We start from the raw sequence: 27,895 nt of genomic DNA on the forward strand, positions 1-27,895 counted from the left end.
AGTACAAAGTTATTTATTATTTAAAAAAAAAAAAAAAACTAGTATAAACTCTAGGTAACTATGTTCCTGTCAACTTCTATTTGTAGTTCTACTTCACTGTCTCTTATAAGCTGGAATCCACCCGTGAGAGTTGAAAATTGACATAGGGCTCTCCATTTCCCTTCGGCCTCTTCCATCTCAAGGAATAAGATTCAGGACCCTCCAAACCATTAAAACTTTAGTTTAATCCAATTGCCAATAGGAGTCCATTTAGTGACTTTGCTAACCCTGGTTTCTAACTCTACATTAGGAATCCAAAGAAAGATTAATTAGCAGATTTGAATAATTTATTGAATGACTTTCCTAGTTTCTTTCAATGATACTATAGACAACAGTTGGGAATTCTTTCTTTGATATGAAACTCATTTCAATCACTCCATAACAACCATCAGATCTAATAATCCTTTCACTTTTTTTCTTTTTTGATGAAACGGTCTTTTCACTAAACAACCAATTTCTATTCTTATTATTCCCGGTTCTTTCTTGCCAAATAATAATTATTTTTTCTTTTGAAATAGAATTTTATGCGTTAACAGGAACATTACAAAGCATAACGATGTCATATGATCTTCCTTATTACAACATATGGAACAGTCCACAAACAAAAGCAAGGTCCTATGAATCATGTTATTATTATTTGTCAATCAATAAATACATACATACATATACATATACATATATATATATATATATATATATATATTTATATATGATGCAGGACAGTACATTTTAGTTTCACTTAAGTAGACCTACTATGGTTATGTAATTTTTTTGGGAGGTTGGGGTGTTGAGAGATTATGAACCAAATGGGAGACAATGCTTCTTATGCGACTCAAATTCAAGAGTTTGTAAAATTGTGATATAACTGTTAGGTTCTAAATATTTAGTCATAAATATTTAGGTTCTAAGTATTTAGTCATAAATATTTAGGTTCTAAATATGTTAAATATTGGCAAACCAAGAACAAAAACTTGTCTAGGATTAGATCTTAGGGTCTTTGAAGTGTTATAGACATTGCTCAAGTTGATACAAGACTAAAAAATGTGCAAGCTGCAAAATGAAGAATTCAAAATCTATCAAGCTCAACCAATCGAGAAAAGCCTTCGATTGATTGAATTGCGATTTTGCAAAATTTTAAATAAGGCCTAACAGTCCACGAAACGTTTAGGGTTTGAGTCCAACACTACTAGCTAGGTATAAAAAAAATAAAAACAAAAACAAAAACCTTAATATATGTTTTTTTAAGTCTTAAGAGTTACTCTTGTGATATCTGTGGGTTTTGTACCTTCTAATTCTATCAAGCACCTACTGGAGATCAAATCTATATTGCTAGTATCGGTGGAGTAAAGTTGCAGGCAAGCCTTTGGCTATCAAGTGTATAAAAGATCAAGACATGAACTGGAGGTTCATGTGAGAGTAGATCCAGATCAAAGAAGTCTGAGAAGTTCAAAGCCCAATTTGGTAACTGTGTTAGATTTACTACATATTGGTATTCTTGACTATAAATCTCAATTTGATATAGTGGATTGTTCTCTTGGGATAATTCTCTCGAGGTTTTTTGCCTTGAAACAAGTTGTTTCATTGGTTTTCCTAGGTCACCACATCTTGTGTTATTTACTTTTCCGTTGTGTATGTTAAGTGTGATGAATGTTTAACCTAGATATGAATAATTAACCTAAGTAACAACTTAGCTAATAAATTAGGTTAAACATATTGTGTTTTATAGGGGTCTAAAACTTAACAATAATCATTTTCCACAATTATATTTGAAAGGATTAGTTTTGTGTTGTATAGTATTGTGCCAAAAAAGTGTGATAATCGTTACAAATTACTTAGGTAAACTTTGGAATAAATATAGTGCACACATAATTTCAAACCTTATTAATTTTTGCAATTGTTAGTGTTGGAAATTTCTGCTTGCTATGTTAGGATTAGTGCCCTTAAATCCTATTGTATGATGCTATGTATGATATTAAGTATGACATTATATATGACTTAATATTGTGAATGATAAAGTTGTTTTATTATTATCTAAAATAGTGGTAACATGAATATTTGGACATTATTATTTAGTCTATGAGATGCATAGTATGTGATTTAGTCATAGAAGATATAAGTCACAAGTTTTTTGTAAACTCAAAATTTTAGTTCGTAGTCAGTAATGAAATTGGGCATTTCATCTACGAAAACTATAACATATTAACTAAGATGATTGTCTTGATCATGAAAGTGGAGACTTCTAGTTGGTATGTTGATATGTTTTAAGAGTTAAGACATATTGAACTGGACTGTTGTAAGATTTATTATTCTCCTAACAACTGTCAATTGAATAATAAATCTCACGACTTTTATTTACATGAACTCTTAATCCTGAGAGAATAATGGACCTGATCATGAAGTGTAGGTTGCTTTGATATATCAGGAGTAAGATCCAAAATTACGATCAAAATCTCAGTATATTGGGCAGCCACATTTAGTGTTGATGGAACATGTATTCTCAAGATGGAATTTATAGTCTCTTAATGGAGATATAAAATATTCCCTTGAGATAAGTTTAATGGGTACGGTTATTCAGAGTGTTAGGCCTAACCACTTTAGTAAGAAATTGCTAAAGTATATATTTATGGAATTAGATGTCATAAATATATGATGAATAACATAAATGGTTAAATCGGGAACTCAAGGATTAAGATGTAGTAATTTACAAAGTGACAATCTATATTTATGACTTTATATTACTATGAATATTTTATGAAGGGGTTACATGTACAATAAAGTCTTGGGATATAATTTATTAATAAGACCTAGAGTGCAATTATATTTATATAATGGTATTAAATATAATTAGTGGTAACTTTGGACTTGTCAAGAGTTGACAGAAAAGCTCGAGGCCCATTGGAGCTAGTGTCTTATTTGTTCCCTTTTGGTCCCACTCCAAACCATATACTAAAGCCCAGTTGGAAAGGCCCGAAAGGCTAGCCCAATTAGATAATTAGTTATAAGAAGAGAAACATACAGAATTTTGTAAGAACATGAAATGGTTTGTATGTGAGTGTTGGACACTCTCTAATTCACCTTTGAACATATTCATAGAAACTGATTGAGAGACCACACTTCTTAGGCGTTAGTGGAATTGGAGTGAAGATTAAAAGTGTTCCCAAGTACTTCTAATCTTTGTTTTGAAATTCACCACACCAAGGTACACTATCTTTTTCTTATATTCTGAATTTTACATAGCACATTTTATCAATTGCGAATGAAGTAGATCCATTAATTTGGCAGTTGCGTATGTTTTGTATGCGATACAAACATCTAATTTTCCAACACGCTAATTATAGTAGGTTTTTTTTTTTTATCGCAACATTTTTCACAATAACTAAGGTGTCAACCCATCATAAATTAAAATAAAATAATAAAATATTACACTCAAACCTACCTCAACTAAAAACAAAGGGGTTACGAATAATGGCCACTTTAGGATTTTTTTTTTTTTTAAAGAGATTTAATAAGAAACATAAAGTATACAAAATCTGAAACAAAAAAGAACTTGAATATATTGACATCACAAAAAAAGAGTTACTCGAATACATAAAGTCCTACAATTATCTTCTACAAGGTTTCAAATTTTGAAATCGTTGCATGATATATAGCTTCATTATTAATCCTATGAGTTATATCTCATTCAAATTTGTTAAGATTTAAATAGGTTTTTCCTGAGGTTTAAGATCAACAAGTTCTACTTTCTTTGTTGGACTTACTTTTTATTTTCCTAGATTTTAGATCAAACTTTTTTTTTTTTTTTAAGGCCAAGATATTTTTAAGATGATCATTTTCAAGCTTATTTCAACTAGGCTTAAGAAACATTTAGGGTCAAGGTGTTCAAATTTTTATTTTAACGGGGTCAAAACAAAAAATAAATTAAATAAAATTAAATAAATAAAAAAATTTCCAGCTCAAGGGATTTAAATGAAGCCCCCTACAATTAATGTGGCGCCACCTCTGGTTGTGAAAATGTTGTAATATTTTGTTGTGTCCTTAGACGTTCTCCCATTCATTATATGGACCCATCACTTTTTGTTGACCACTTACATTTGTACAAGTTAGTGAGTTGTGAAATTGTATGTGAAAATGGGTATGTTCGTAATATTGTTGAAAGTTTTGAGTCATAAGGGTATGTTTGGTAAACTGTAATAGGTACGGTAATGTTATAGTTATTCTTATAGTTTAGCTATTCAGTAGTTTGGTTATGTTTTTATTACAGAGAATAACTATTCTTTATGAATAGTCATTTTTTAAAATAAGGAATAATTATTCATCTCTAAAGGAATGTAATAACTATTCCTTAGTAAGTGTATTAATTTTTACAATTAATATATTTCTAAATAAACAAACTTTCTATATGCACATAACAATTATGAAAATAAAAAATCATAAAAATAAATAATCTCTCTTTCAAATTTAAAAAATATTATTTTTAAAAAAATATAATTATATGAGTAAGATATTTCCTAAAATATATCTTAAATTTGATTTAAAATGCTTTTATTCTATTGTCTTCGGGATTCTATTATTGTGTTGTCACCAAACAAACTAAATGAATGTAATAAGCATTACATTACAATATTTTGTATTCCTTATCATATTTATTCAAATTCTTATGTAATTACCATTACAGTCTACTAAACGTGTCTTAAGTTACTTGAAGATCCCAAGTTTCAAATGATTAACTTGAGTGAATTATGGACTTGCTCAAGCTATCATATAAGTCAAACAGAATGTTTGCTCAACGCTTGCTCAAATGACATTGTTAGAAATAGTAAAGGTTTTGAGTCCTGATTATTTGTAATTGTTCCTTCATAGTAGATTTTTTATTGGACTATTTGTGTCCTTGGAGTCGTTTAAATGTTTGAAGAGATTTTTCATCAGTTTTTTACTGCGTTACCAAATTTTCTTATGTTATAGTTTTTATATTTCTTGTTTGATGATTTGCCATACACTAAATTGTAGTAAATACTAATTATTTGTGTGGATCACTTAATTGAGATAAATCAATAATTTTTTTAAAATATAATTCTATAGTTGTGGATGAGAGATTTAAACCCCTAAACATCTCTATTGGAACATCAGAAATTCAAATTGCCGACAAGGCTCTTGGCTAGATAAATCATTACTTAATTATAAATTTGGTTGCATAATAAACATTGGCGGTGTAAACTAGAAATTTTTACATTGCTAAATCTTATACTATAATTTAGTATCAGATTTGTCACAGATCATATACTCCCTTGAGAGTTGAGACGGAGAACGTCATAGACTGTGTGATGCCTTGCTTATATTTCATGAGCCTTAACTCATAATTTGATTATGCATAAGTATAACCTTCTTCATTATTATTTTGTTGATCACTAGTGAGGGCATGGGACTAATCAAAATAGGGTTTTAAAAAAAAAAAAAAAAAAAAAAAACTGAGTAAATTCACGAAACTAGAGATATGTGTAAATACAATAATTCTAGAGATGTTGATGCATTATTATTATTATTTTTTTTTTTGAGAATGAAGCTTGCTATTATTATTCATCAAAATTGGCTAAATCAACCTGCACAATATGGTGAATGTCTAGTGGTACATCTTCCATCCAGACAGTTAGATTTGGCTCCCTTGGAGCTCTTCTTGCCAATGCGTGTGCTACATTATTCCCTTGACGGTATACATGAGAATATCTAACAAATTGAAGAGCATTTGACAAACATTTAACATCCTAGAGAATATGCCCATGTAAAGCTAGGGACAGACTTGGATCTTGGATTTCCCTGCAAATCACTTCTGAATCTCCCTCCATTATCACTTTAGTTAGGCCAAGTTCCAGTGCAAATTCAACGGCTTTCCTCGCAGCTAAGGCTTCGACCATGGCCACTGTTGTTGGAAGTGGTAGTTGTTGCGACATTGATGCCATTACAGCGCCATCTTCATTCCTGATCACCACGCCAATACCAGCCTTTACTTGCTGGGTAAAAATGGCCCCATCATAGTTAACTTTGTACACACCTTGATCTGGTGGCTTCCATCGTACGTGATTCTTGTGTTGTGGTGTACTGACCGTTTGGTGCAGGAGCTGAAACTCGTACTTCCTATCTTTTGACATGGCATGTATCTGATCAAGTGGACACGCCTTTTCCTTAAGCCGAATTTGATTTCGTCTATTCCACACGGCCCAGCTCGTAAATGTCAACAGAGCTACATCCAACTTTTCTTCAGAAGCTTGTTTGAAGATGTCCTTGATGCTTCATCCTATCATCTCCGAAAGCCACCTCCACTGAGGATCTGCATTCCACATTACCTGCACATCAGAGCAAAAGAAAATAGCATGTGAGCAATCTTCATCCCCTGTTCTGCATATTTCGCATTGGCCCTCCAGAGTGATCCGTCTACGGCATAAATTCGCTTTCACTGGCAATGCTTCTCTGCTAGCTCTCCACACAAAATTTTTGATCTTGCTAGGTACCTCCAAACCCCCACAATTTCTTCCAAAACGCTGAATCATGATCTGTTCTTTGGGATTGTACAAAATTCTCAAATAAAAACTGGTATCCCGATTTGACTAAGTAGTTGCTGGAAGGCATAAATGGCCAAACCAGTACATCTGTTTGGTTTGTGGAGCTCAAGGGAATATTTTTAATTGCTTCTGCTTCCTGCACACTAAAAACATGATCAATAACCTCATCCCTCCATCTCCTGGTCACTGGATTAATTAATACCTCCACATTCGAGTTTTCCTGTCCAAAAAGAACCGGTGTTGTTATTTTGGCTGAAGATTGTAATGGCAACCAATTGTCCCCCCATATCTTTATCTGCTTCCCGTCTCCCACTCTCCAAAGAGCTTCTTTTTGAATGACTTCCCTACCTTTTAGAATACTTTTCCATGCGTAAGAAGCGGAGGAAGAATCTTTTGCTTCTAGAATGGAACTTCTAGGAAAAAATCTAGCCTTGAGAACTTTGTAGAACAAGGACTTATCATCATGAAGGAGTCTCCAAGCTAACTTAGCAAGCATCGTCTCATTAAACATTGTCAAATCTTTAAACCCCATTCCCCCTTGATCTTTGTGTTGGCACATGTCTTCCCATCTAACCCAATGTATCTTCCTCCTATCTCCCCTTTGCCCCCACCAAAATTTCCTTATTAGGGTCTCGACTCATGACACAAAGTGCTAGGGAGTTTAAAACAACTCATTGTGTAGGTGGGAATTGCTTGGATAACTGATTTAATGAGTACTTCCCTACCCGCTTGTGACAAGAGCTTACCCTCCCAACCTTGTAATCTCTTCCAAACTTTTTGCTTCAATTGATCAAAACTCGCTCTTTTGTTCCTCCCTACCATAGCTGGCAAGCCCAAATAATCTTCATATTGCTTCAACTCACTAACTCCAAGAGCTTTCATAATCTGTCTTTGCACTACATTAGGGGTAGACTTGCTAAAAAAGAGAGATGTTTTATCTCTATTCAATTTCTGCCCTGACACCTTTTCATAAGATGAAAGAATATCCATCACCTTTTCACACTCATGAGTAGTAGCCCTGCAAAACAAAAGACTATCGTCTGCAAAAAATAAGTGTGTTAGTTTAGGACTGTTGCGGCAAATAGATACACCCTGAATATCACCTTTCTCCGTTGCTTTTTGAATCATTCGGTGTAGGCCCTCTGAGCATAGCAAGAATAAGTAGGGTGACAATGGATCACCTTGGCGGATACCCCGGCTTGGTCTAATTTCTCCACTGGGTTCCCCATTAACCAGGATTGAATACGTGACTGTGGTGATACACTCCATGACTAGGCCTATCTACCGATCCTAAAACCCCATTTGTGACATTACCGCTTTCAAAAAAGACCACTCAACTCGGTCATAAGCCTTGCTCATATCAAGTTTGAGAGCCATGAACCCCGAATTTCCAGAGTTGTGATTTTTCATATAATGCAGTGTTTCAAAAGCAACTAGGATATTATCTGTAATTAAGCGCCCTTTAAGAAAAGCACTTTGATGCTCCGAGATAATATTGGGGAGAACTCTCTTCAACCTGTTTGCAAGAACTTTTGAAAAAATCTTATAAAGGACGTTACATAAGCTAATAGGCCTGAACTCAGTAAGATACTCTGGATTTTTTTTTCTTTGGAATCAAAGTGATGAATGTATGATTTAGAGAGTTTGGTAGGGAACCTGAATTTAAAAAGCACAGCACATCATGAATTACGTCACCTCTTACCAATTCCCAAAAGTTCTGATAGAATAATGGCGGCATTCCATCCAGTCCCGGTGCTTTAAGCGGTGCCATTTGCTTCAATGCCAACTCAACTTCCCATGCTTGAGATTTTTCAGTCAAATTCTCGTTCATTTCAGCTGTGACAATCCGCGGTATGGAGTCCAAATCTGCCTCTGTAATTCCTGGATTGGAGGACGAAAATAGTTTTTGAAAATGTCATAAACATGTTCGAAACTTCCTCTGGTTTTGTGCACCAGATATTGGACTGATTTTTAATCCTAGTGATGAAGTTCTTGCGCCTTCTTTGAGTTGCCCGGTAGTGGAAAAAATGGGTATTATGGTCTCCATCTTTAAGGTACAAAGTACGTGACCTTTGTCGCCACATATGTTCTTCCTTATCCATAAGAGAATTTATCTCTTTTTTTAGCTTAATCAATCTGCCCGAATTACCTCCCTGAAGAACTCTTATTTCTAACCATGTCAACTCTCTCCTTTTTTTTTTCTAATTGCTTTTTTATATTGCTGAAACAATCCTTACTCCACTTAGTTAGTGCCTTTCCACAATTTTCAACCTTTCTAATCACCCTAGTATTTCCTTCCTCTTCATAGCGGATCTGCCAAACACCTTCCACCGTCTCACCGCACCCCTTATCACCTAGCCACATTTCCTCAAATCTAAACAGCCTCTTCCTCGGTGAACAATCCAATTCTGACCGTTCAATCCATAGAATCTTGTGGTCTGAAGTTGTACTGTCCACATGGTGAGTCCGGGTACCTGGATACTTTGAAAACCATTCATAAGAAACCACTGCTCTGTCTAACCTCTCCCATATCGAATCCCCATTGTTGTAAAGTTTACTCCAAGTAAAAGGAGAGCCCTTGAAACCAATGTCCATAAGTCCACATTCATCCAATATGTCTCGGAAGAGTTGCATCTGTGTCGGTGGTCTTGTCCATCCTCCAAGCTTCTCACTTTGCTTAAGGATCTCATTGAAATCCCCGGGCCACAGCCAAGGCAGTGAGTTTTGGTGGTGTAAGCTGCGAAGTAAGTCCCAAGATTCATGCCATTTGTGGGTCTTCGACTCGCCATAGAAACCTATAAAACTCCATGCTGCCTCCGTATCTTTATTTATGATTGCATCTATATGGTTCAAGGAAGAGGAGACCACATCAACCACCAAATCATTCTTCCAATAAAGGACTAAACCTCCCCCTCTGTGGACCCGTTGAACAAATTTTTTTTTATCAAAGCGAATCCGATCTTTCATGTAATCTAGCCTAGCTTCGTCTGCCAGTGTTTCGACTAGGAACACTACAGCGGGAGCTTTTGCAGTCACTACCTCTGCAAGTTCTTGAACTGCTAGTTGGTTCCCAAGCCCCCTGCAGTTCCAAACAATGCAACTCATTGCGCTTGGCGGGGCTGAGAAACAGCCTCCGCCATTATCAAGTAGTTTCCTTTGTCTTTGTTTGAGACTTCGAGCTTCTTGCATGGTGACTCACTTATATCAATGACCATATCAATTGGACATTTCGAACCAATTTGATCTTCTGTGGTAGAAGCCTTACCATAAGACTCACGAATTAGGCGCTTCCATTTTGGCTGGGATGGATTTTCAAAAATTTGGGGTGCATGCCTGTAGTTGGTCAGGTCATGGGGTGGGGTTGCATGGAACCTGTGACTCAGCTCATCACGTAGTGGGGTCTTTGGTAGTGTTTGATTGGATGCCAGCTCATTCTTAAACTTTTCCATATTGAATGATTGAGAGTTTACGTATAACGGCATTGCATTCTCGATGTATCCCGAGTTTTGGGGTTCCTCATAAATTCCCAGCTCTGTGTCAATCTCCCTTATTTCCTCGTCAAAATCCCTTCCTTGATTTCCGTGGTCCTGGATAGCTGGAATGGAGTTTTCTGATGCAAGGGCGTGATTATGGGAGTTTATATTTTTGGGGTCCACAGAATCCTCCCCCGTATCAACTGTTTCCTTATTCGTCTGGACTGTTGGATTTGACTTTGGGATTGATCTACCACCGCCGGACCGGATTTCATCTCCCTTCGCCTCCGTGTAGACAAGTTCTCAGTCCTATCCTCATAGTACCCGGAAACCCGGACCATGCTTTTCTTTGGTGGACCTGACTGCTCAGCTCGTATCCATGAACCAAATTGCCATTCTTCCATCCTCAATGTGCCTTTACTTTGAATCCAGATGTCGCAGTCCCTGTCACCATGGTCAAAACAGCCACACCAATAACAAATATTAGGTAAACGTTCATACCTGAAATTTACCCATATTTTTCCACCGTCCTTGAAGGTGACAATCCTTCCTCGGCAAAGTGGCTGGTAAACATCTAGTGTTACTCGTACTCTGATGTAATTGCCTCCCTCTTTGACTGAAGTGCTAGTTGATTGATCAACCTGACCTATCGCTTCACAGATATCTTCAGCAACAGATTTGTTCCTATAACCAATTGGAATATTATGCACTTGAACCCAGAAGGATACCTTATCGAACTTTAGATCTTCCAGAGGGGTTTGTCTCTCATATCTCTCTCGGACCACCAAGTATTTATCAAAACTCCATGGTTCGCTGGAGAGGATTCGATCCACATCTTCCTTGTTGTCAAATATGAATAGAACCTTGTGGGACCCTTCATTACTCACCATGAAACCATTGTCTGCCCTCCAAAGTGGCTTGACTGTCCTTGCCACTACCTCCATACTCAACACCTGTTTGGTGAAAAACTGGGCTGCTATTATATATTCCTTTGAGCATCTATCTTTTTTGAAACATGCATCACCTCCCCCCTCCTTTTCGGACAGAGAGAGGTAGTTCCACTGCCTTGCGAGATCTTCCATCGACAAAGATAATAAAGAAAAAAGAAAATAGATATGTCTTAAGAAAAAAGGAGAAAGGTGAAAAGGTAGCTATTTCCCAAACCCCAGAAAAAATAATACCCACAAGCCCTATACGTAACACTGTCACTCAAGGGGAGAAAAAAACCTTACAAGAAGGTACAACAATTCTACTGCCTAAGTGAAGAGGAAGACCCCTTTCTTAGCGACAAAGAAACTATTGATATAATGATCTTATATCATAACTAGTCTAGAGATGTTGATGCATTAAGTTGTGTAGTGTATCAACTTAGCACATAAATTCCCCTAAAATATATATATATATATATATATATATATATATCACATAAATATTTAAAACTTACAAAAGTAATTGCTATTACGTTTCTATTAGGAGCAAAATTAAAAATTAAAAAATAAATAAAAATAAAACCCCAAAATTGCTATTACGTTTTTTTGTTGCTAGCTAGTTTTCAATTTATGACAACAAAGGCAAATATCACGAAGCACATTCTTTTCTCTCTTTCTTTTATTCTTTCGACTAACTTCCTTCAAGCTAGCCACTTCATGTTGAACAGCCTCCATAAGCAGACTGTGTTCCTCAAGAGCCACTAGAACTGGCAAATCACCGATTCCACGACCCATGGCTAGCATGAGCTCCCTAATAAGAGACTCAAATTCCATTCGATCAATGAAACCTTTTTCATCCTTATCAAACCTCTTGAAAATTACTTCATAGAGATTATAGATCTCTTCCTCTTGGTTCGTATTGTTTTCCAATGACAAAAGCTTATGAAGACCCCCATAAAGCAATTCTCTTGAAAGCTTACCATTACCATCAATATCTAGCATCTCAAAACATTCATTGATGCAGTTGTTAAACTTCTTTGTGTCTTGGATGAATCCCATTACCGTGGAGCTATTAACCATGGCTACACTCATTTTTTGTAACGTTTTTTTTTTTTTTTTTTTTTTTTTTCCAGTCAATTTTAACTTTGTTGGACTTCACATATATAGATGCAGACTTTGTGATTCCTATATTTGAGGGTTTCCAAGGGTTAATTAGCCTTTAATTTAGAGGTTTTGGCATTAAGTAAAGTTAGGAACACAACGTTTTCACTACAAATCATACATGGCAAACGGTTATTGATGAATAAAAAAGCTATGTCGGTAATGTTATAGGTGTATTGTCCTTTGAACATCAATGTGTCATGAGGATGAGGCATTCTCTTGCCCAAAATGTCTAGTTCCCTAATATTAGGAAGGTTCTATTTGTTCTAATTTTTTTCCCCCTTCAGACGTAACTAACCAAGTTTGGACATGACCAAATTTGTCTTGTGACTCTAAACTAGCGGACCTAATTTGGGCTGGTTGGAGGTTGGCTTGTTGTTGAAATAGTTAGTCAATACCTCAAGCATTTGCAAGCTCTTATTTGGCCCAGCGAAATTTTAGTAAGATCTAATTTAGTGACCACACTGAATTTGATATTTGGAAATTTAAATTTAAAATTAATTAATTAATTTTAATCTGCTTAATTCATACACAACATTATAAATTATGGATTAGGAAAACAAAACATAACCCAAAATGTTTCTATTAGAAACATCCGGAGATGTCGGTTGAGCTAAGGCTCTCTCGAATCCCCTAAACTCCAAACTATTGAAAACATAAAATGAAATAAAATATCAATATACCATTACCATATATCCATGAAGGAGATTGAAAATCTTTGGACTTAATGGTAGTTTTGTTTTGTTAAAAAGTGAAGGCTTAGGATTCAATTAATTATGGGTGCAAGATTTGTAAGATAAGGTTGCCTTCATAATGAAGAAACATTATAGAAGAGATCGTCTTAGAAGCTTGTTTTAAGCCCAAATTGACTAGAAAGGCTGGCAGAATTACATTCTACTAGGCAATGGCTCATGAAATGCACAGCCTTGCTATAGATTTTCGCTCCAAAATAATTTATATGCTCTCAATGTAGAGCCATGTAATTTTAACTTTTTCAAGTGGGTCCACTACTTATCTCACTTGTTTGAGAAAGTCTAGCACACACAACTTTTGCTACAATTTTAATGTAAGGTCTGCTTGGATACCGTTTATTTTGTTGAAACTGAAAACTTATTGCTGAAAGTATTGCAAATAAATGTGAAAGTTAGTTGAAATAGTACAATAGGACCTATGAATAGTATCAAAAAGTGCAGTGGAGCTCATAAATAATAGCAAAAATAAGCTGAATAGTGAAATAATTTTCATTTTTAAGTGGTATCCAGACAAAGGCATAGTTGCTTGTGAGTGGAGAAAAAAAGTGTGTAATAATAGCTTTTATCCTAAAGAAAAAATGACAGAGAGATGATGTAGGGAGAGAAAAAGAAGAAAAAGGAGATTTCGTGATAGAGAAGATAAGGGAGAGAGAGAAATGATAAAAGAAATTGTGTCTTCCTTTTTTTGAAGTTTGAAAATTAATTCAAAATATGTGCATACCCAAGAAATTTGTGTCCACTTTCCTTCTTGTTCCCAAGTTTGAAAATGAATCATAATGGTAAGTGACTTGCCAATAATTAGATTTAGTGTATTTATGCATTGGACCCGTTTAGATGTGAACACATAATAATAATTTGACAATTGATATATCATTAGTATTGACGGGTGTAAAACCCTCTAAGTTGCTATTTTACAACCAAATTCACTCAAAACTCACCTCATTCGGGCATGTAGTTGTAAAAAAATTTGCCACCTTGCTACAATAAGTTGGTATATTTGCAACTTACTGTAACTGGGTGGTAAACTTAAATTTTATTATTTTAAGTGGTACGTGGGTTTGTTGGAGAGAGAGGAAAGAGAAAGAAATTGAATTTTTTATATTATTTGTTGGTATAATTTATATTATTTTAATGAGTTATGTGTAAAAATAGAAACTAGAATGTTTGGTAAATTATAAAATAAGATGATAAAATAAAAAAAAGTAAATTTTGAGGAGGTAAAATAAATATTTCTTTACATTCTGCTAGTGCTTTAAGAATTCGACTCTACTTGCCATTTTCACAATTCCATATTTTGCACTTGGATCTATGCATATAGCTCGAGTTTCAACGCTATATATATAGTCAAAAATCCTATATATAAAAAAAATTATGTAGTATATACAAATGTATAAAATTCTAAGGTTTGGCCCAGCAAAATTCTTCCTAGCCCCCTTGGCCCGAAATCTTTTTTTCTTTCCCTCAACCTAGTTCATGGCCTTGTAATGAAATAAAATTTAGTCCAAATAACACAATAAAATTTTAAAATTTAACCGAATAGTCCAACAAAAATTAACCACCAAGCCCATCCTTAGGCCTTTCAAAAATTTACTAGCAAAAAAAAAACATTTTATCAAACCAGATTACAGATGAATTTATTATCAAAAAAAAAAAAAAAATTACAGATGTATTAATTTCTAAGAAAAAAAAAAAACTGGACTCTAGTACCGCCGCTGCAAAAACATTCTTATAGGAATGTACCACCGCTGCACTGCATCACCTAGCCCACTTCACGGAGGTGACGAGTCAATGTTCATGCAGTGGGACAGCTGGAGAACTATTCTATATATGTTTGAGTGGGACAGCTGGATATCTTTGTGATGCTATGATTCTGAAATTTGAAAAAAATAATTAATAAAGAAAAAGCATAACCACAAATATAGTCAAGAGTCAAAAAGCTTGTTGTTGCTGTGGCTTCTGCTACAGCTTCCAATTTATTGTGTATTGTAACTAACAATTTGGCGGAAAATAAATAAATAAATAAATAAATGAGGATGAGATAATGTATGGGAGTAGTTGGCAGTGGGTTGATTGTTTTTTAGTTGAAACTTACCTTTTTTTTTTTTTTTTTTTTTTAAATTATATTCACATATATAATAAAACGCAGATAGTGTTATTTTCAAAATAGAATTAAACGAAAGACATTACAAAATTTATTTTACAATTTTTCTAATTTGATATGTCACCAAAAAAAAATTCATATATTTGTTTATTATGTTCTTGAAATTTATTTATCACACTTATTACAACTTCAATTTATGAAAGTTATATAATAAAATTTGAAATATTTTTAATATTTTTCGAATTAAATTCAATATACTTATATTGATTAATTTAAATACACAAATTTAATGCTTCTTTATTCTTTTTTGTCTACTTTTCACGTTTAATATAGTAGAGATAAATATTAAACGCGTGAGAACGAGCGAGATCCTAGAAGAAACAAAGAAAGAAAGAAAATATTAAAACACATATATAGATAAAAGAAGAGATCAAAAAAGAAAAAAGAAAAAGGGATAGAAAGATGATGGTGATGGAGGGAGAGAAAAGAAGAAAAAGGAAATTTCGAAGAAAAGGGTGACAGAGAAAAGAGAGAAAGAAAGAAATTGTGTCTCCCTTTCTTTAAACTTTGAATATGAATTCAGAATGCATGAATGGTAACACACTACACTCTGAAAATAAGCACGTACCCAAGAAATTTCTCTCCACTTTTCTACTAGGTCCCAAGTTTGAAAATGAATGGTAAGCAATTTTCCAATTAGCATTTTCACTTTTAATAACAAGTCTTCTCCGCGTTTGGGCCACCAACTCTCACCACTAGTATTTTCATAATAGACTAACATAGTCTTATGACCGCACAGTCATAGGAACTCAACTAACATTCAATTCCTTTACTTTGCCATTCCCATATACTCTCTCTCTCTCTCTCTCTCTCTCTCTAAAATCCATTCAGAAAATTCTCACTTAAACTCTTACAATTCCAATTTCATCACTTAAACTCTCCTCTTCCTTTTGAATCTATTCTACTGTCTATCCAAATCACCATGGCTTTTCCAATCAACAAAGGAGACTCTTCTTCCTCTTTCACCCACCAATGTAGATATGATGTATTTGTGAGTTTTGGAGGTAAGGATACCCGCAATAATTTTACGAATATTTTGAGAGGCATTTTGAATCATCATGGTATCAACATCTTCCTTGATGACGAGCACTTAAGGAGTAAAAAAATTTTAGACAAACTTTTCGAAGCCATTGAAAGTTCAAGAATTTCAATCATTGTATTCTCTGAAAACTACGCATTTTCCACTTGGTGTTTGAAAGAACTTGTTAAAATTCTTGAGTGTGTAAAGAAAGGCCAAATTGTGCTACCAATTTTTTATATGGTGGATCCATCAGAAGTACGTAACCAAAAGGGAAAGTTTGGAGAAGCTTTGACAAAACATGAAACAGAGTGCAAGGATAAAATGGAAGTGCAAAAATGGAGGATAGCTCTACATGAAGCCGGTAATATAGGTGGATGGCATTGTACAAAAGAGTATGCATTCTACCACTATTTTTGTTATCACCAAAAACTTTTAACATTAAACAACTCTCTAGTGAAGTCTTATTTTTTGCCTTATTTTTTGAAAATTTGAAAGTTCATATCTTTTAATAATGTGCTAGTTAGGCTAGATAGAAAGGTAAGCATATAACTGATTATCTTGTCAATCCCACTTCAGGCAACTCTATATAATTTGAGGTTTTTAGGGTTTTTTTTAATATTTCAATATCAATTAAATATTATTTATTCATCTTTCTATATATATATATATATATATATATACATATATATATATATATATATATATATTGTTTAAAATTGTTTTTTTAAGATGCAAAATTGCTTATTAAGTTTTTGTATTTAAGTTTTGTTAACTTATCAATAATTATTCAGTACTCATAACATTTTTTTTTTTTGTCAAACAATTTACTCTTTCAATTGAGTTAGATTTCTATGGTTTAATATTTTGTGGCCCTCTTGGAATTGGTGAAAGAATGCAAAACTATTTTTTCCCCCTTTAAAAAAGAAAATCAGTTGTAATTCTACAATTTTAGATTTTTTTTTTCTTTAATGTAATGGAGAGTCTTGGGACCCATTATAAATTCACTGCACACCCATGTAATGTTTACCAAACTTCGATCCCTAAAATATCTTAACGAATGCATTCAAGCTATTGCCTGTCAATTAGAAGTGGACATTCAAGAAGCTTGTTTCCTTACCTAACTAGTTTTTCATGAGTCTTCGTGCTAAAAGCCAAAATTTGATTTTCTAGTTGAGGAAAAAATGGTTCATACTAATTGTTCTTAGATCTATGAGTTACTCGCCATTAACTTGTATTAACAATATTTCAATCATAGTACACATGCTAAACATTTTGAATTTTAGTTCATCTTTATATTTTATTTTCTAACAAGTTTTTAATGCTTTGCAACTGGCAGCCACCCTCAATTTACTCTTATCAAAGAAGTTTTTGAAGTGATCTCAAGAGTTAAATTAAATTATACGAAAATATTTGATGTTAAATACCCTGTTGGAATAGATTCCCGTGTGGAGGATATAAATTGTCTTTTAGATATTGATTCAAATGATGTGCGTATGGTAGTGATTCATGGCCTTCCTGGAATAGGTAAGACAACAATTGCCAAAGCTATTTATGATTTAATTGCATATCGTTTTGAAGGAAGTAGCTTTCTAGAGAATGTTAAAGAAAACTCAAGTACAAATGATGGCAAATGTCGATTAAGAGAGGCACTTTATTTTGAGATATTAGGAGGTGGAACTTTGAAGGAGCTTGGTGCAATTAAAAGAATCAATATGAGAATGGAAATGCCTCAGCACAAAAGAATTCTTATAATTCTTGATGATGTGGACAAATTAATCCAAGTAACAGATTTGCTTGGCGAATGCAATTGTTTTGCTTCTGGAAGTAGAATTATTATCACAACAAGGGAAGAAAAAGTACTATCTACTCTTCAAGAAGATTATCATTTAACCTACTGTAACTACCGGCTCAAGGAATTAGATAAACATCAATCACGTGAGCTCTTTTGTCAACATGCATTCAAAGAAAACAAGCCTAAGAAAGGTTATTTAGAAGTCGTAGACCTATTTTTAAGCTACGCTAAAGGTCTTCCATTAGCTTTGAAAATAATAGGCTCTGATTTGTATCCAAGAGATGATATACGCTTTTGGAAAAGTGCATTAGATAAGTACAAAAGAATTCTTAATCCAAATATTCTAGAAGTACTCAAAATAAGCTACGATGGATTGGACCAAACTCAGCAGCATATTTTCCTTGACATTGCATCTTTTCTCAAGGGATTACACAAGGATGTTGTCGAGCATATACTAGAAAGTTGCTATTCTTATGGCTCATATTGTGATATTGAAATACTTAAAGATAAGTCTCTCATATCTGTTGATAAAGGTGGCAAATTATCGATGCATGACTTGATACAGCAAATGGGTTTGGAAATTATCAAACAAGACAAACTTAAAAGGTTGTTGTGCTATGAAGATGCTTACGAACTACCAGATAAGGTATAAATTATTTTGATTTATCTTTTCCTTTTTCTCACCAAGCATATGTACTTTTGTAGTGAATATTTTTCTCATTTCATTGTTTTTTATTTCGTTCAATGCTAAAAAAAATATAGGTTTATCCACATTTATTTTGTTTACAACTTAATAATTGTAAATTTTGTTGTATAATGTAATTATTGTAATTCTTTGTCCATTTAGGGATTAGAAGAAGTTGAAGGCATAAAATTGTGCTTACCACAACCAAGAAACATGCAAATAGATTTTGGAAGGATGAAAAAACTCAAATACTTGATTGTTCGTAATTTAATTTGTGAAGATGTTAAATATCTTCCAAATGAGTTAAGGTTAATTGATTGGAATGAGTTTCCTATACCTTCCTTGCCAGCCACCGTTAATCTTCAAAAGCTTGTTGCACTTAAAGTGCCAGGAAGCCACATTAAATTGGATGAGCATTTTGAGGTATGACCATTACCATTTATAAATTATTATATTTTTAAGCTATATTTATTGATTTTTTTTTCCTCCTCTACAGAGATGCCGGCTCCCAGCTTTGAAATTTATGGATTTCAGTGACTGTAAAAACATTACCAAATTACCTGACTTATCGGTGATTGCCCCAAACATAAAGTGGCTGGAACTTCAAGAATGTAGAAATTTAGTTGAGATTCATCAGTCTGTTGGACTTCTTGAAGCGCTTGAATATTGGAGTCTCTCTGGATGTGGAAATCTTAAAATTATTCCAATAATTCTCAAGATGAAATCTCTTAAAACGTTTAATCTCCAAGGCTGTGGAAGTTTTTGGAAGTTCCCCGATATTGGGCAAAATACGGAAAGATTAGCTCTACCTTCGCCAATTGGAAATCTCACTAGCCTTCAATTTTTAATCATCGGTTCTGAATCTCTTAATGATCTTCCAAGCTTCTCTGCATTACCAAATCTTACTCTCCTCGGTATGTATAATTTTGAAAATTTTCCAAAGAACCTGGATATTCCAAAATTGGAATCGTTATTGGTTCTGGACAGCAACATTACTACCCTCCCCGACATCTCTAGCAGATTTCCTCAATTAAAAAAACTTGTTATTAACAACTGCTGTAATCTTCAGAAAATTCCAAAACTTCCATCATGTATGGATGTAGTATGTGTAACAGGATGCAAATCGTTGGATTCACAATCAAGCAGAAGATTATTGAGTCAGGTTCATCTCTCTCAAAGATTCAATTTTGGTTAACTTTCCCAAATATATTACTAGATTTGCTAAACTGCGGTTTGAGCTTGCCACTGGGACCTGACTCACCTGTTCTCATTGGATGCACATGTTCTCCTTAGAACTCCGCTGCAAATAAGGTGGCCTGCATAAGAATTCATGAAAGAATAAACAAGAGTTTTGATGAAAGATTAAAGATATTTTTATCGAGAGTGGCTGCAGATGTCCTCCCCTTTAAGCAAAAGCTGGACCGATTGTCCAATGCTCAAGATGGCTATTATTGCCCTCTTTGTGAAATAGTAGAAGATTCAGTTTTACATATATTTCAATGTTGTCCCTTCGCCAAAAGATTGTGGTATGGTGGTAGATGGGGTTTTCGAGTCGAAATGACAAGCTCAATCTATAATGGAATTCGTTGAACATATAATTGATCCCCCAATGGAATTACTGGCAGAAAGAGTGAACAAAGATGAATTCACACTGTATGCAGCAGTGGCAATGAAAATCCTTTGGGATGCAAGGGAGGATGCTCTGTTTTCAAACACTAAAGCCAGCACAGACCAACTAGCCTATCGTCTTAACAAACAGTATGACTCATACGTGCGATCACTTGAAGGGCAAAACAGGGGAAGGGCTTGGTTCAAGCCACCTGACCGATGGGTAAAGCTTAATTTTGATGGGTCATATGAGCAAAAGAATGTAGGCTTGGCTGCGATTCTCAAAGATGAACGTGGGAATGGCAGAGCAATCAGACGTGGCATAAACATCAACGGCAAGATGGGCAATGCCATTGGCCAAACAGGACAGACTTGAGCAAGTTGTGATAGAGAGTATAAAGGTATGCACTCCAAATATTTGACAAAATGTTATTATGTTCTGAATGAATGACCTCACTCTCTTACTTTTTGAGAGACGAGTTTTAGTGTTTACGTATATATATAATGGTAAAATTCAGTAAACATCACACAATTGGATTGCTATCTCTCTTCCTTAGTGTAGTTGGATAAATCTGATCTAGTGATAATTTTTGTCTTGTTAGCTTGTTGTCGACCATTTCTCTTTGGGTTGCTCTGCTTGAATTTTGTCATCATATTCTGAGCCAACAGAAAGTGACACAGCTAGCTTCATCAACTTCATTGCAAGCCCAGTTGGGAATGGAAGAACATAATGAAGGAAATTTCAGCTTTATGTATGGGGTTCACTAATTGTGTAGCCCACAGCCTCATAAGATGGGGTCTAGGGTCGAATCACTCTAGTCTGATTTTGCCTGTAAACTTTCAGAAAACGGCCAAGATGGCCTTGACCTCTTCTGCTGCATGTAGGATGCTGACTTCAATACATATCTACTTTCGAAGAAATGAGAACCTCTTGATTTAACTTCTAAGAATATGTCAAGGTACCCTTATAACATTGAAACATTTTCTTGCATCTTTTCATTCTTGCATCACTTCTCTCTCAAATTAACTGTCTTATTCACATGATGGGTACCGATCCAATTTGAAAGGACATTAATGTAAGGAAAAATCAGAATTAATGAAAGAAATAGTCATGCTTTTAAGTTGTTTTAGAAAAAAAAAAATTGTTAAGTTATAAAGGTGAATGTATGATTAATATATTGGCATCTAATAAACCATACAAAGAAATTATTTCGTTTAATATGCAGCTAAATTCAGCTCTTTTTAATTGAAAAAAACTTAGAAAATTTTTTAAGAAATTTTTTTTGAATGTCATTGGACAAGTATGTGCTGTTAATATACTAAACAAATATTTTTCGTTTTCTTAGCTTACTGAATTTGTTCGACATGATATGAAAGTATTTTTATTTATCAAGTGGCATATGATTTTTTAAACTGACGAAGATCAATATCTAGTGGATCATACTTAAAGGTTACTTGTAGGTTGTAGCTGAATTAGGATTATTGGATGTTTTGAGCTTTACTTTTATGGTTAATAAGTAAGGTATGGTCTTTTGACCAAATTGCACCTCTTACCAAATTATTACACGGTGGAAATTGAGGTCTTGGTTTTAATTTTATTTTTATGTGAATATGGACGTATTATTTCTGCAAAATTTATTATTTTAAAAAAGAAATACTTTTAAAATACATCATGGTGGACATGAATACGTTTATTGCCTATTACCCCATATTGTCTGAGGTGTGAATTACTTTTGGCAAAATATGTCTATTTGGACTTTGGTCTATCAATTTATAGCTCTTAAGACCAGTTCTGAAAATTCATCACGAGCTAAGGTCTAGAATATCGTTTCATGTGTCCAGCATCTCTTGGTGTTGCTCCTTTTGAAAGAACTCAGGTTCAAATACAGTTTGTTGCCCCCAAGTTCACATGATAGCATGCTAGCAATATAATTTGATTTCAATGTGGGAGTAGTCATGAGGTTCCTCTTGGCTGAGATTGACTTGCATATGCTTCACTGTAATTTTAGCTGGTATGATTTAAGGCCTTTTGTATTGCTGTTTTGTTAAATCTGACGAAATATAAATAAGATTAAACATTGATTGATAATCTAGTAGGCCAAGTTTGGAAGAAGTTGTCTTTTCCACTGAAATATGAGTTTTATGATATTCTTGTCAAAAAATAACAGTTATTACTCCATGTGTACTTGAACATATCTTATGTTAGAGACTAACTGGAAGCTTTCTCTTGAATTGATATCCCTTAGCACTACATTTTCATCTTCACTTCACCTATAACTAAAAGTCATGAATTACAAATGATTGGAATTATTGACTGAACATACTTTTATTGGTTAGTCATTCAGGAGCAGAGAATCTTTTCTTATCCAACTGGTCTCCAGAAACTGGAATTCACTTGAAGAGCCAACCAATTGGTTGACAGGAAGATGCAAGTCCAAATGCAAGCACCCCATTGCCCCCCAATTCAGCCTCTTAGTACTGGCAAACCGTTTCAGAAACTCCACATCAACACTTGATGGACTATGGTAAACCTTATAATTATTAAAAACAGCTTGTTCTTGAATAACTCCTTCAATGTGTTCTCCAGTTGCCTAGCATTAAATTCATTGAAGATTTGTCAAATGAAAAGTTTTAAAAATGAGTGTTTTCTTCACTTTCTCATCCACACCAAAGATAGATCTTGCCCTAGATTGTATCATAAGTAAGAATGCTATGACTCTGGTTACAAATGGCTTTGATCAACCCACAGATGACTTTACCGTGCTGTCATTGTTGGATAGCTCAGTGGCCAAGGCTAAAGCTCCCAGTGTATACTTTAACAGGTTCACCCATAATGGCAGCAGTTAGTGGGACTTTACCTGACCAAAAAAAAAACTGCTGCAAGAAAGTCAATGCAAGGGTGCAGCAACATTTGTAGTTAGATGAAATTGAATGAACATTTTAATGTTGTTTCATACAGACCTTCTCCACCTTAGAACCATCAGCAGAAAAGTAAAGTCACCATCCAGGATGCATGACAATGTTTTGGAAAGGTAGTTGTGAGTCAATTTTTGTCTTATATTTTCTGTTTAGCTGTGTTTGACTGTTTGTCATTTACAACCTTCTTTCCCTATATGGTAATTGTGTTATCATCCTTATGAATTACAATGAGTACAAGGGAAGTACACATAATTTTAAATGCTTTGATTTTCTTGTAATGAAATCCATCAGTGTGTAATAGATTTTATTTTTAGGACGTTTTTATATTACAATTGTAGAAACAGACACTTTCTACATGTGCTAAAGGGCTGTTGCACATTATCTAATAAACATGGTCACATAGAAAATGCCTATGTGATTTGAAATACATTAAATGACCAAGAAGAAGAACTATATTTCAAGAATCTAAGAAGTGGGTTTCGATAATTTGATTATGTGCTTTGAATAACCCAAAATTAGAGAACTTAAAAGACAAACATTTTAATGAGGACACTGGCTAAATAGGTAAACTATTAACATTTTATCCTAATGTTTTTGTTTGTATGAAGGAGCTATATGCTTTGGAAACATGCAAACTTGTTTGTAGAGTAGATAAATGCTCTTAACATTTGAGTGGAAGGGCAAAACCGAGCTTCAATTTCAATACAAGTACCTGATTGCCCCCGCAGTATTGTCTTAGGCCATTAAGGTATGTTCATAACTATTACTTTGTATGTTACTCTGCTTGGGATATTCTTAAATTCAACTAAAGAAAACTCTATCAAAGTATGACTAACCTTCTTTCAAATCAAACTAAAACTTACTTTGATATGTAGATTAATAAAACAGTCACTTGAAACAAACCTTGTCAAAGGTGATTGTCCACAAGTTAGCTTGTAAGTGGCCTGGTTGCAAGATTCTACTGCCTGGACAGGGCACGTAAAGCTTAGTGGGGGTAAGGGCACCCAAAATTAAAAGCAATAACTTATAAATTAGCATGCTTGGTTTACAGATTCGCACAATCACCTTGTCGCCAAATTAATCAACTTCTTTATTTCTACATAGGAATATGTTTTAAAACAATTTGATGATACATTCTTAAATTACTCTCTTCTTGCTTAGCCGTTGTATCTAGGTCAATTTTTTTATGTATATTGCCTCTCTATAATGCACACATTTTTTTTTCAATAACATAACCTATGGTCTTTTTTTTAGGGTGACAATAGCTTCTTTGAAGGAAAATATATTTGTATTTAGGATAAGGTATGTCTAAAAATAAAATTACAAAGCAATTAAAAACTTTCTTAATAAAGATCAATAATTTTTTCTGGTGTACCATTGTCACCTTAATCCCATCACAACCTCTAGCTTTTGATGGGATTAGGTGGTTGTGATATCTGCAAAAACTCTAGGGAACCATTTATTATATTAGAAGAATTGGGACGTACAATACAAAGAATTACTGATGTATGTAATAATAAATATAAGATATTCCAATCCAATGGGAGGCAACAGCCACCCTAGCCTTCCTTTGCTTTGCCTTTCATCATGGTCTGTTTAATTTGTACTACCCCTGCAACATCAGTTGAGGTGCTCAAGAGGGGACACTAGAAATCGCAATTATTATTATCTTTTCTTTTAATCCTACTTATGAGACTTATATCTTCATCTTCTTTTTTTGGAATTGTTGCTCTCTTGCCATAGTTACTATTCTACCTAAATGTGATGTGACCTGAGCATTGTTGCAATACCTTGGGAACTAAGCATTCTGAAAATTTCTTCTTATTGAAGAAAATTAAATTTACAGTCTAATTAATCATCATTCTTTATCAAGTATCCAACTGATGAAAAGAAGGCAAAAAATTTCTTATGCAGTAAAAAAATGTATTTCTTGTAACTTGTGCATGTTTAAATGTGTGTGTGTGTTTCAATTTCCTAACCTTTTGGTAATTGTTGCTATTGTAATTTGGTTTCAATATGGGGTTGATCAGGTCACTTTGCTTTGAGTTTGGTTTGCATATGCTTCATTGTAATTTTATTTAATGTGATTTAAGGCCTTATACATTAGTGATTTGTTAAATATGAGAATATATAAATAAGATCAAACATAGACTGATATTATGGTTAGTCAAGTTGGACCAAGTTTTTTTATCTACTAAATATGAGTTCTTTATTGCACTTCTCAAACTTATGATGTTTATAACTTCTTGTCCACTTGAATGTATGAATTTTACCCTCAATCTTGTTTGTCTTTTACTCCAATTGTATTCCTGGGAAAATTCAATGAAGATTTGACTTTCCTTTTAACTTCAGTAGGAATAAAACTAATAATTACTTTGTAGTTGCTTCTTAGTTTTTCATTGATATGGTTTACCAGCTAGAAGCAGTCCCCTGAATTTATATCCCTTAGTCTCACAACGCTTTTTGCAGGTGTGAACGGCGTTCTCGCTTTTCCTTTTCATCAAAGTTCCATTTCTCTTTTTCTCTAAATTTAAGGCTTCAACATGGATTTTAGATTTCATTGATATTCATATTCAAAAGCAGCCCAACAAAGTATTCCTTTCTTGATAGGGCTCCCATAAATCTTTACATACGATTCAAAATCAATGTTCTAAATAGTAGGTTTGAAGTAACTGGTTGTGTTTAAACCAACTGCTTTTTGCATTATATCAAGAACATTTGATATTATTATGTGGAATTATCTTCTCTCATTGCTTCTTTATGGAAAAAATTATGTTACCTTCATCTCATTTAATGTAAGGGTGCCTGTTTTGTTAGTGCAGATTGTTATGTCTGACCCAGTGTCTCACAAGCAAAGAGATCCTGAGGCAAGGCATGATCATCCATCTTGCATTTCATAGAATAAGCGAAGTTAGAGTAACAGCCAGAGACAGACCTAAAAATGCCACCACCACAATTGTGACTACTGCAGCAACAACACCTACAGCTGCGTTGAAATATGTTGGTGCCGACAGTAGCTCACCATATCCACCATGATGTCTCTACTCTTTGAGGAGGGCTTTTCAAATTGCTTGGATTTCTTGAAGTTAAAGACAGCAGAAACTGCAACAACCAGAATGGCAGCGACAGTAATACTCCCACCATGATACTACCCATCTTTCCAACCATGCTGTTTGATACAAAAGGCCAAGAGAGTATGGCACCAGCCAAAAGTACAACAACAGGGGTGTCCTCAAGTGCTTCAAAGACATAACTGTGAATCCTTTTGCAGGTGCCTGTTGTACTTACTGGCACCAAAATAATATTATAGCAATGGATTATGGTTGAAATTTTGTTGAAGTGTTTTCTCTATTTTCAAAAAATATACTATTTTCTTTATTTGTGAGGTGTGAGAATGGATCAATATTTAACTGCTTTTTTGGATGCTGTGTTTGCATTCCTGCCACTGGCTCGCCAAAACCGACCTAAGCTCACCAATAGAATAGTCATATTTCTGTTATTGAAGTTACCGGTTGGAAGTGTTATATGTTATTAACATTAAAGCTAGTTGTGCATGTGCTGTAACATATTAAAGTTCCTCTTCTTGTGCATAATTGGCATCGATTTATAAATATCTCTATGAACGTCATTCTATCAAATAGTGCAAATTACTCCAATTTCCTCTTATCTCTTTTTTCTCTTTTAACTTCTTTATCCTTCTTCTACATTACTGAGCTGAGCCAAAAAGTTCTCATGTAGGCAGCATTTGTCTGTATCTAGATTGTTTTTTGGTTTTCCTTCCTAGTTTTGAGATACTACAGTGAGATTTCAACATCTGAAAATGCCAACACTCCCATTTACAAAATTGTACGACTGCCTTTGGGATTTGAATCTACCTTGGGGTCTTTGATTATGATACATGGAAATGCAGCATTAAATTATTGACTGTTCCATGTGTTGTACTTGGATGTATGCGTATGCTTTGAGTTTCAAGGCTGCTTAGTCAAGAACCAAATTAGCGTTTAGGGAAGCTAATTTGAATCAGATTGAATAGGAAAGACGTCGGTTTTTCATTGATTTCTTTGATAAATCACTGAAAAATAATTCTAGAGCACTGTGGTGTGGATTCCATTTTCACCAGTACTGAAAACAGCTCTATAAACAGACCCAAAAGCTCCCTTCCCTATCAAATTTGTCGCGTCAAACCTGTTTGTCGCAAGCCCGGAGTAAGATAGCCTTGGCGGTGCAATTCGATTGTTGTCTTTCTCTTCTTTGGGGTGATCACTGCACATACTAAACACAATGCACACAAAAGCACAATGAAAAAAGAGGTTGGAATAATGACTTTTGAGCACTAAACCTGTATTCGACCATTTATTTGTGACACAAAAATGAAAAAAGTATATATATTAAAAAGAAATAATAATGATTTCTTTTGTTCTTTTTTTTTGAAAAAAATTATGAGGTAAAACACTAAACAAATATTATTTTAAGTAATAACAAAAAAAAAAAAAAAAAAAACCCTTTGTTTTTATTTTATATATAATTTTTTTTTTTTGAATCTAATTTATAAGTGAATAAAGTAATTTGAAAATCAATAAGACAGTAGCTTTATTTTTTAGGCAATGTTTTGGTGGGGGTTAAAGTTATATTTTACTGGATTTTCCTTTAGTTTTGTCTCTACTTAAACATAGGAGTGTAGAACATTTTTTAACCAAAAAAATGAGAGTCACAAACAGGAAAAGCCCCTTAAATAATAGTATAAATATATGCGGGAGGGAGGAACCCGAGGAGCAAAGATACAAGGCTTTAAGACATCCTG

General features: G+C 34.1%; 2 protein-coding genes across 46 annotated transcripts in view; both read left to right on the forward strand.

Moving 5' to 3' along the window:
* Positions 1 to 26,687, forward strand: part of LOC126717331 (disease resistance protein RML1B-like) — a 131,984-nt gene extending 105,297 nt beyond the window's left edge. For 19 of the 45 annotated variants that reach the window (XM_050418960.1, XM_050418952.1, XM_050418956.1 and 16 more), the window contains 4 exons: positions 22,513 to 23,207; positions 23,703 to 23,842; positions 23,970 to 24,088; positions 25,917 to 26,687. Coding sequence is in view for 24 of the 45 variants with exons in the window: in XM_050418929.1 (XP_050274886.1) it covers positions 20,388 to 20,551 (164 nt within the window). In the remaining 21 variants the exon portion in view is untranslated. Of the gene's footprint in view, positions 1 to 20,387; positions 20,577 to 20,777; positions 21,135 to 22,512; positions 23,208 to 23,702; positions 23,843 to 23,969; positions 24,089 to 24,348; positions 24,397 to 25,911 lie in introns of all 45 variants that reach the window. The other 26 variants (XM_050418948.1, XM_050418976.1, XM_050418927.1 and 23 more) reach the window with 22 other exon arrangements.
* LOC126717338 (disease resistance protein RPV1-like) lies at positions 15,773 to 20,067 on the forward strand. The gene is made up of 4 exons (XM_050418982.1): positions 15,773 to 16,482; positions 17,427 to 18,528; positions 18,730 to 18,990; positions 19,064 to 20,067. The coding sequence occupies exons 1-4, from the start codon at positions 15,992 to 15,994 to the stop codon at positions 19,760 to 19,762; spliced, it is 2,553 nt and encodes an 850-aa protein (XP_050274939.1). The 5' UTR covers positions 15,773 to 15,991; the 3' UTR covers positions 19,763 to 20,067.
* Positions 26,688 to 27,895: the final 1,208 nt, after the last annotated feature.

The sequence above is a fragment of the Quercus robur genome, chromosome 3 (genome assembly GCF_932294415.1).
Source record: "Quercus robur chromosome 3, dhQueRobu3.1, whole genome shotgun sequence".
Lineage (NCBI taxonomy): Eukaryota > Viridiplantae > Streptophyta > Magnoliopsida > Fagales > Fagaceae > Quercus > Quercus robur.

Excerpts from the sequence above, each read along its gene's own strand:
- LOC126717338 (XM_050418982.1), top strand. The coding sequence starts at position 15,992 with ATGGCTTTTCCAATCAACAAAGGAGACTCTTCTTCCTCTTTCACCCAC. Across the intron at positions 18,529-18,729 it reads CTTACGAACTACCAGATAAG|GGATTAGAAGAAGTTGAAGG; the intron begins GTATAAATTATT and ends TTGTCCATTTAG. Across the intron at positions 18,991-19,063 it reads AATTGGATGAGCATTTTGAG|AGATGCCGGCTCCCAGCTTT; the intron begins GTATGACCATTA and ends CCTCCTCTACAG.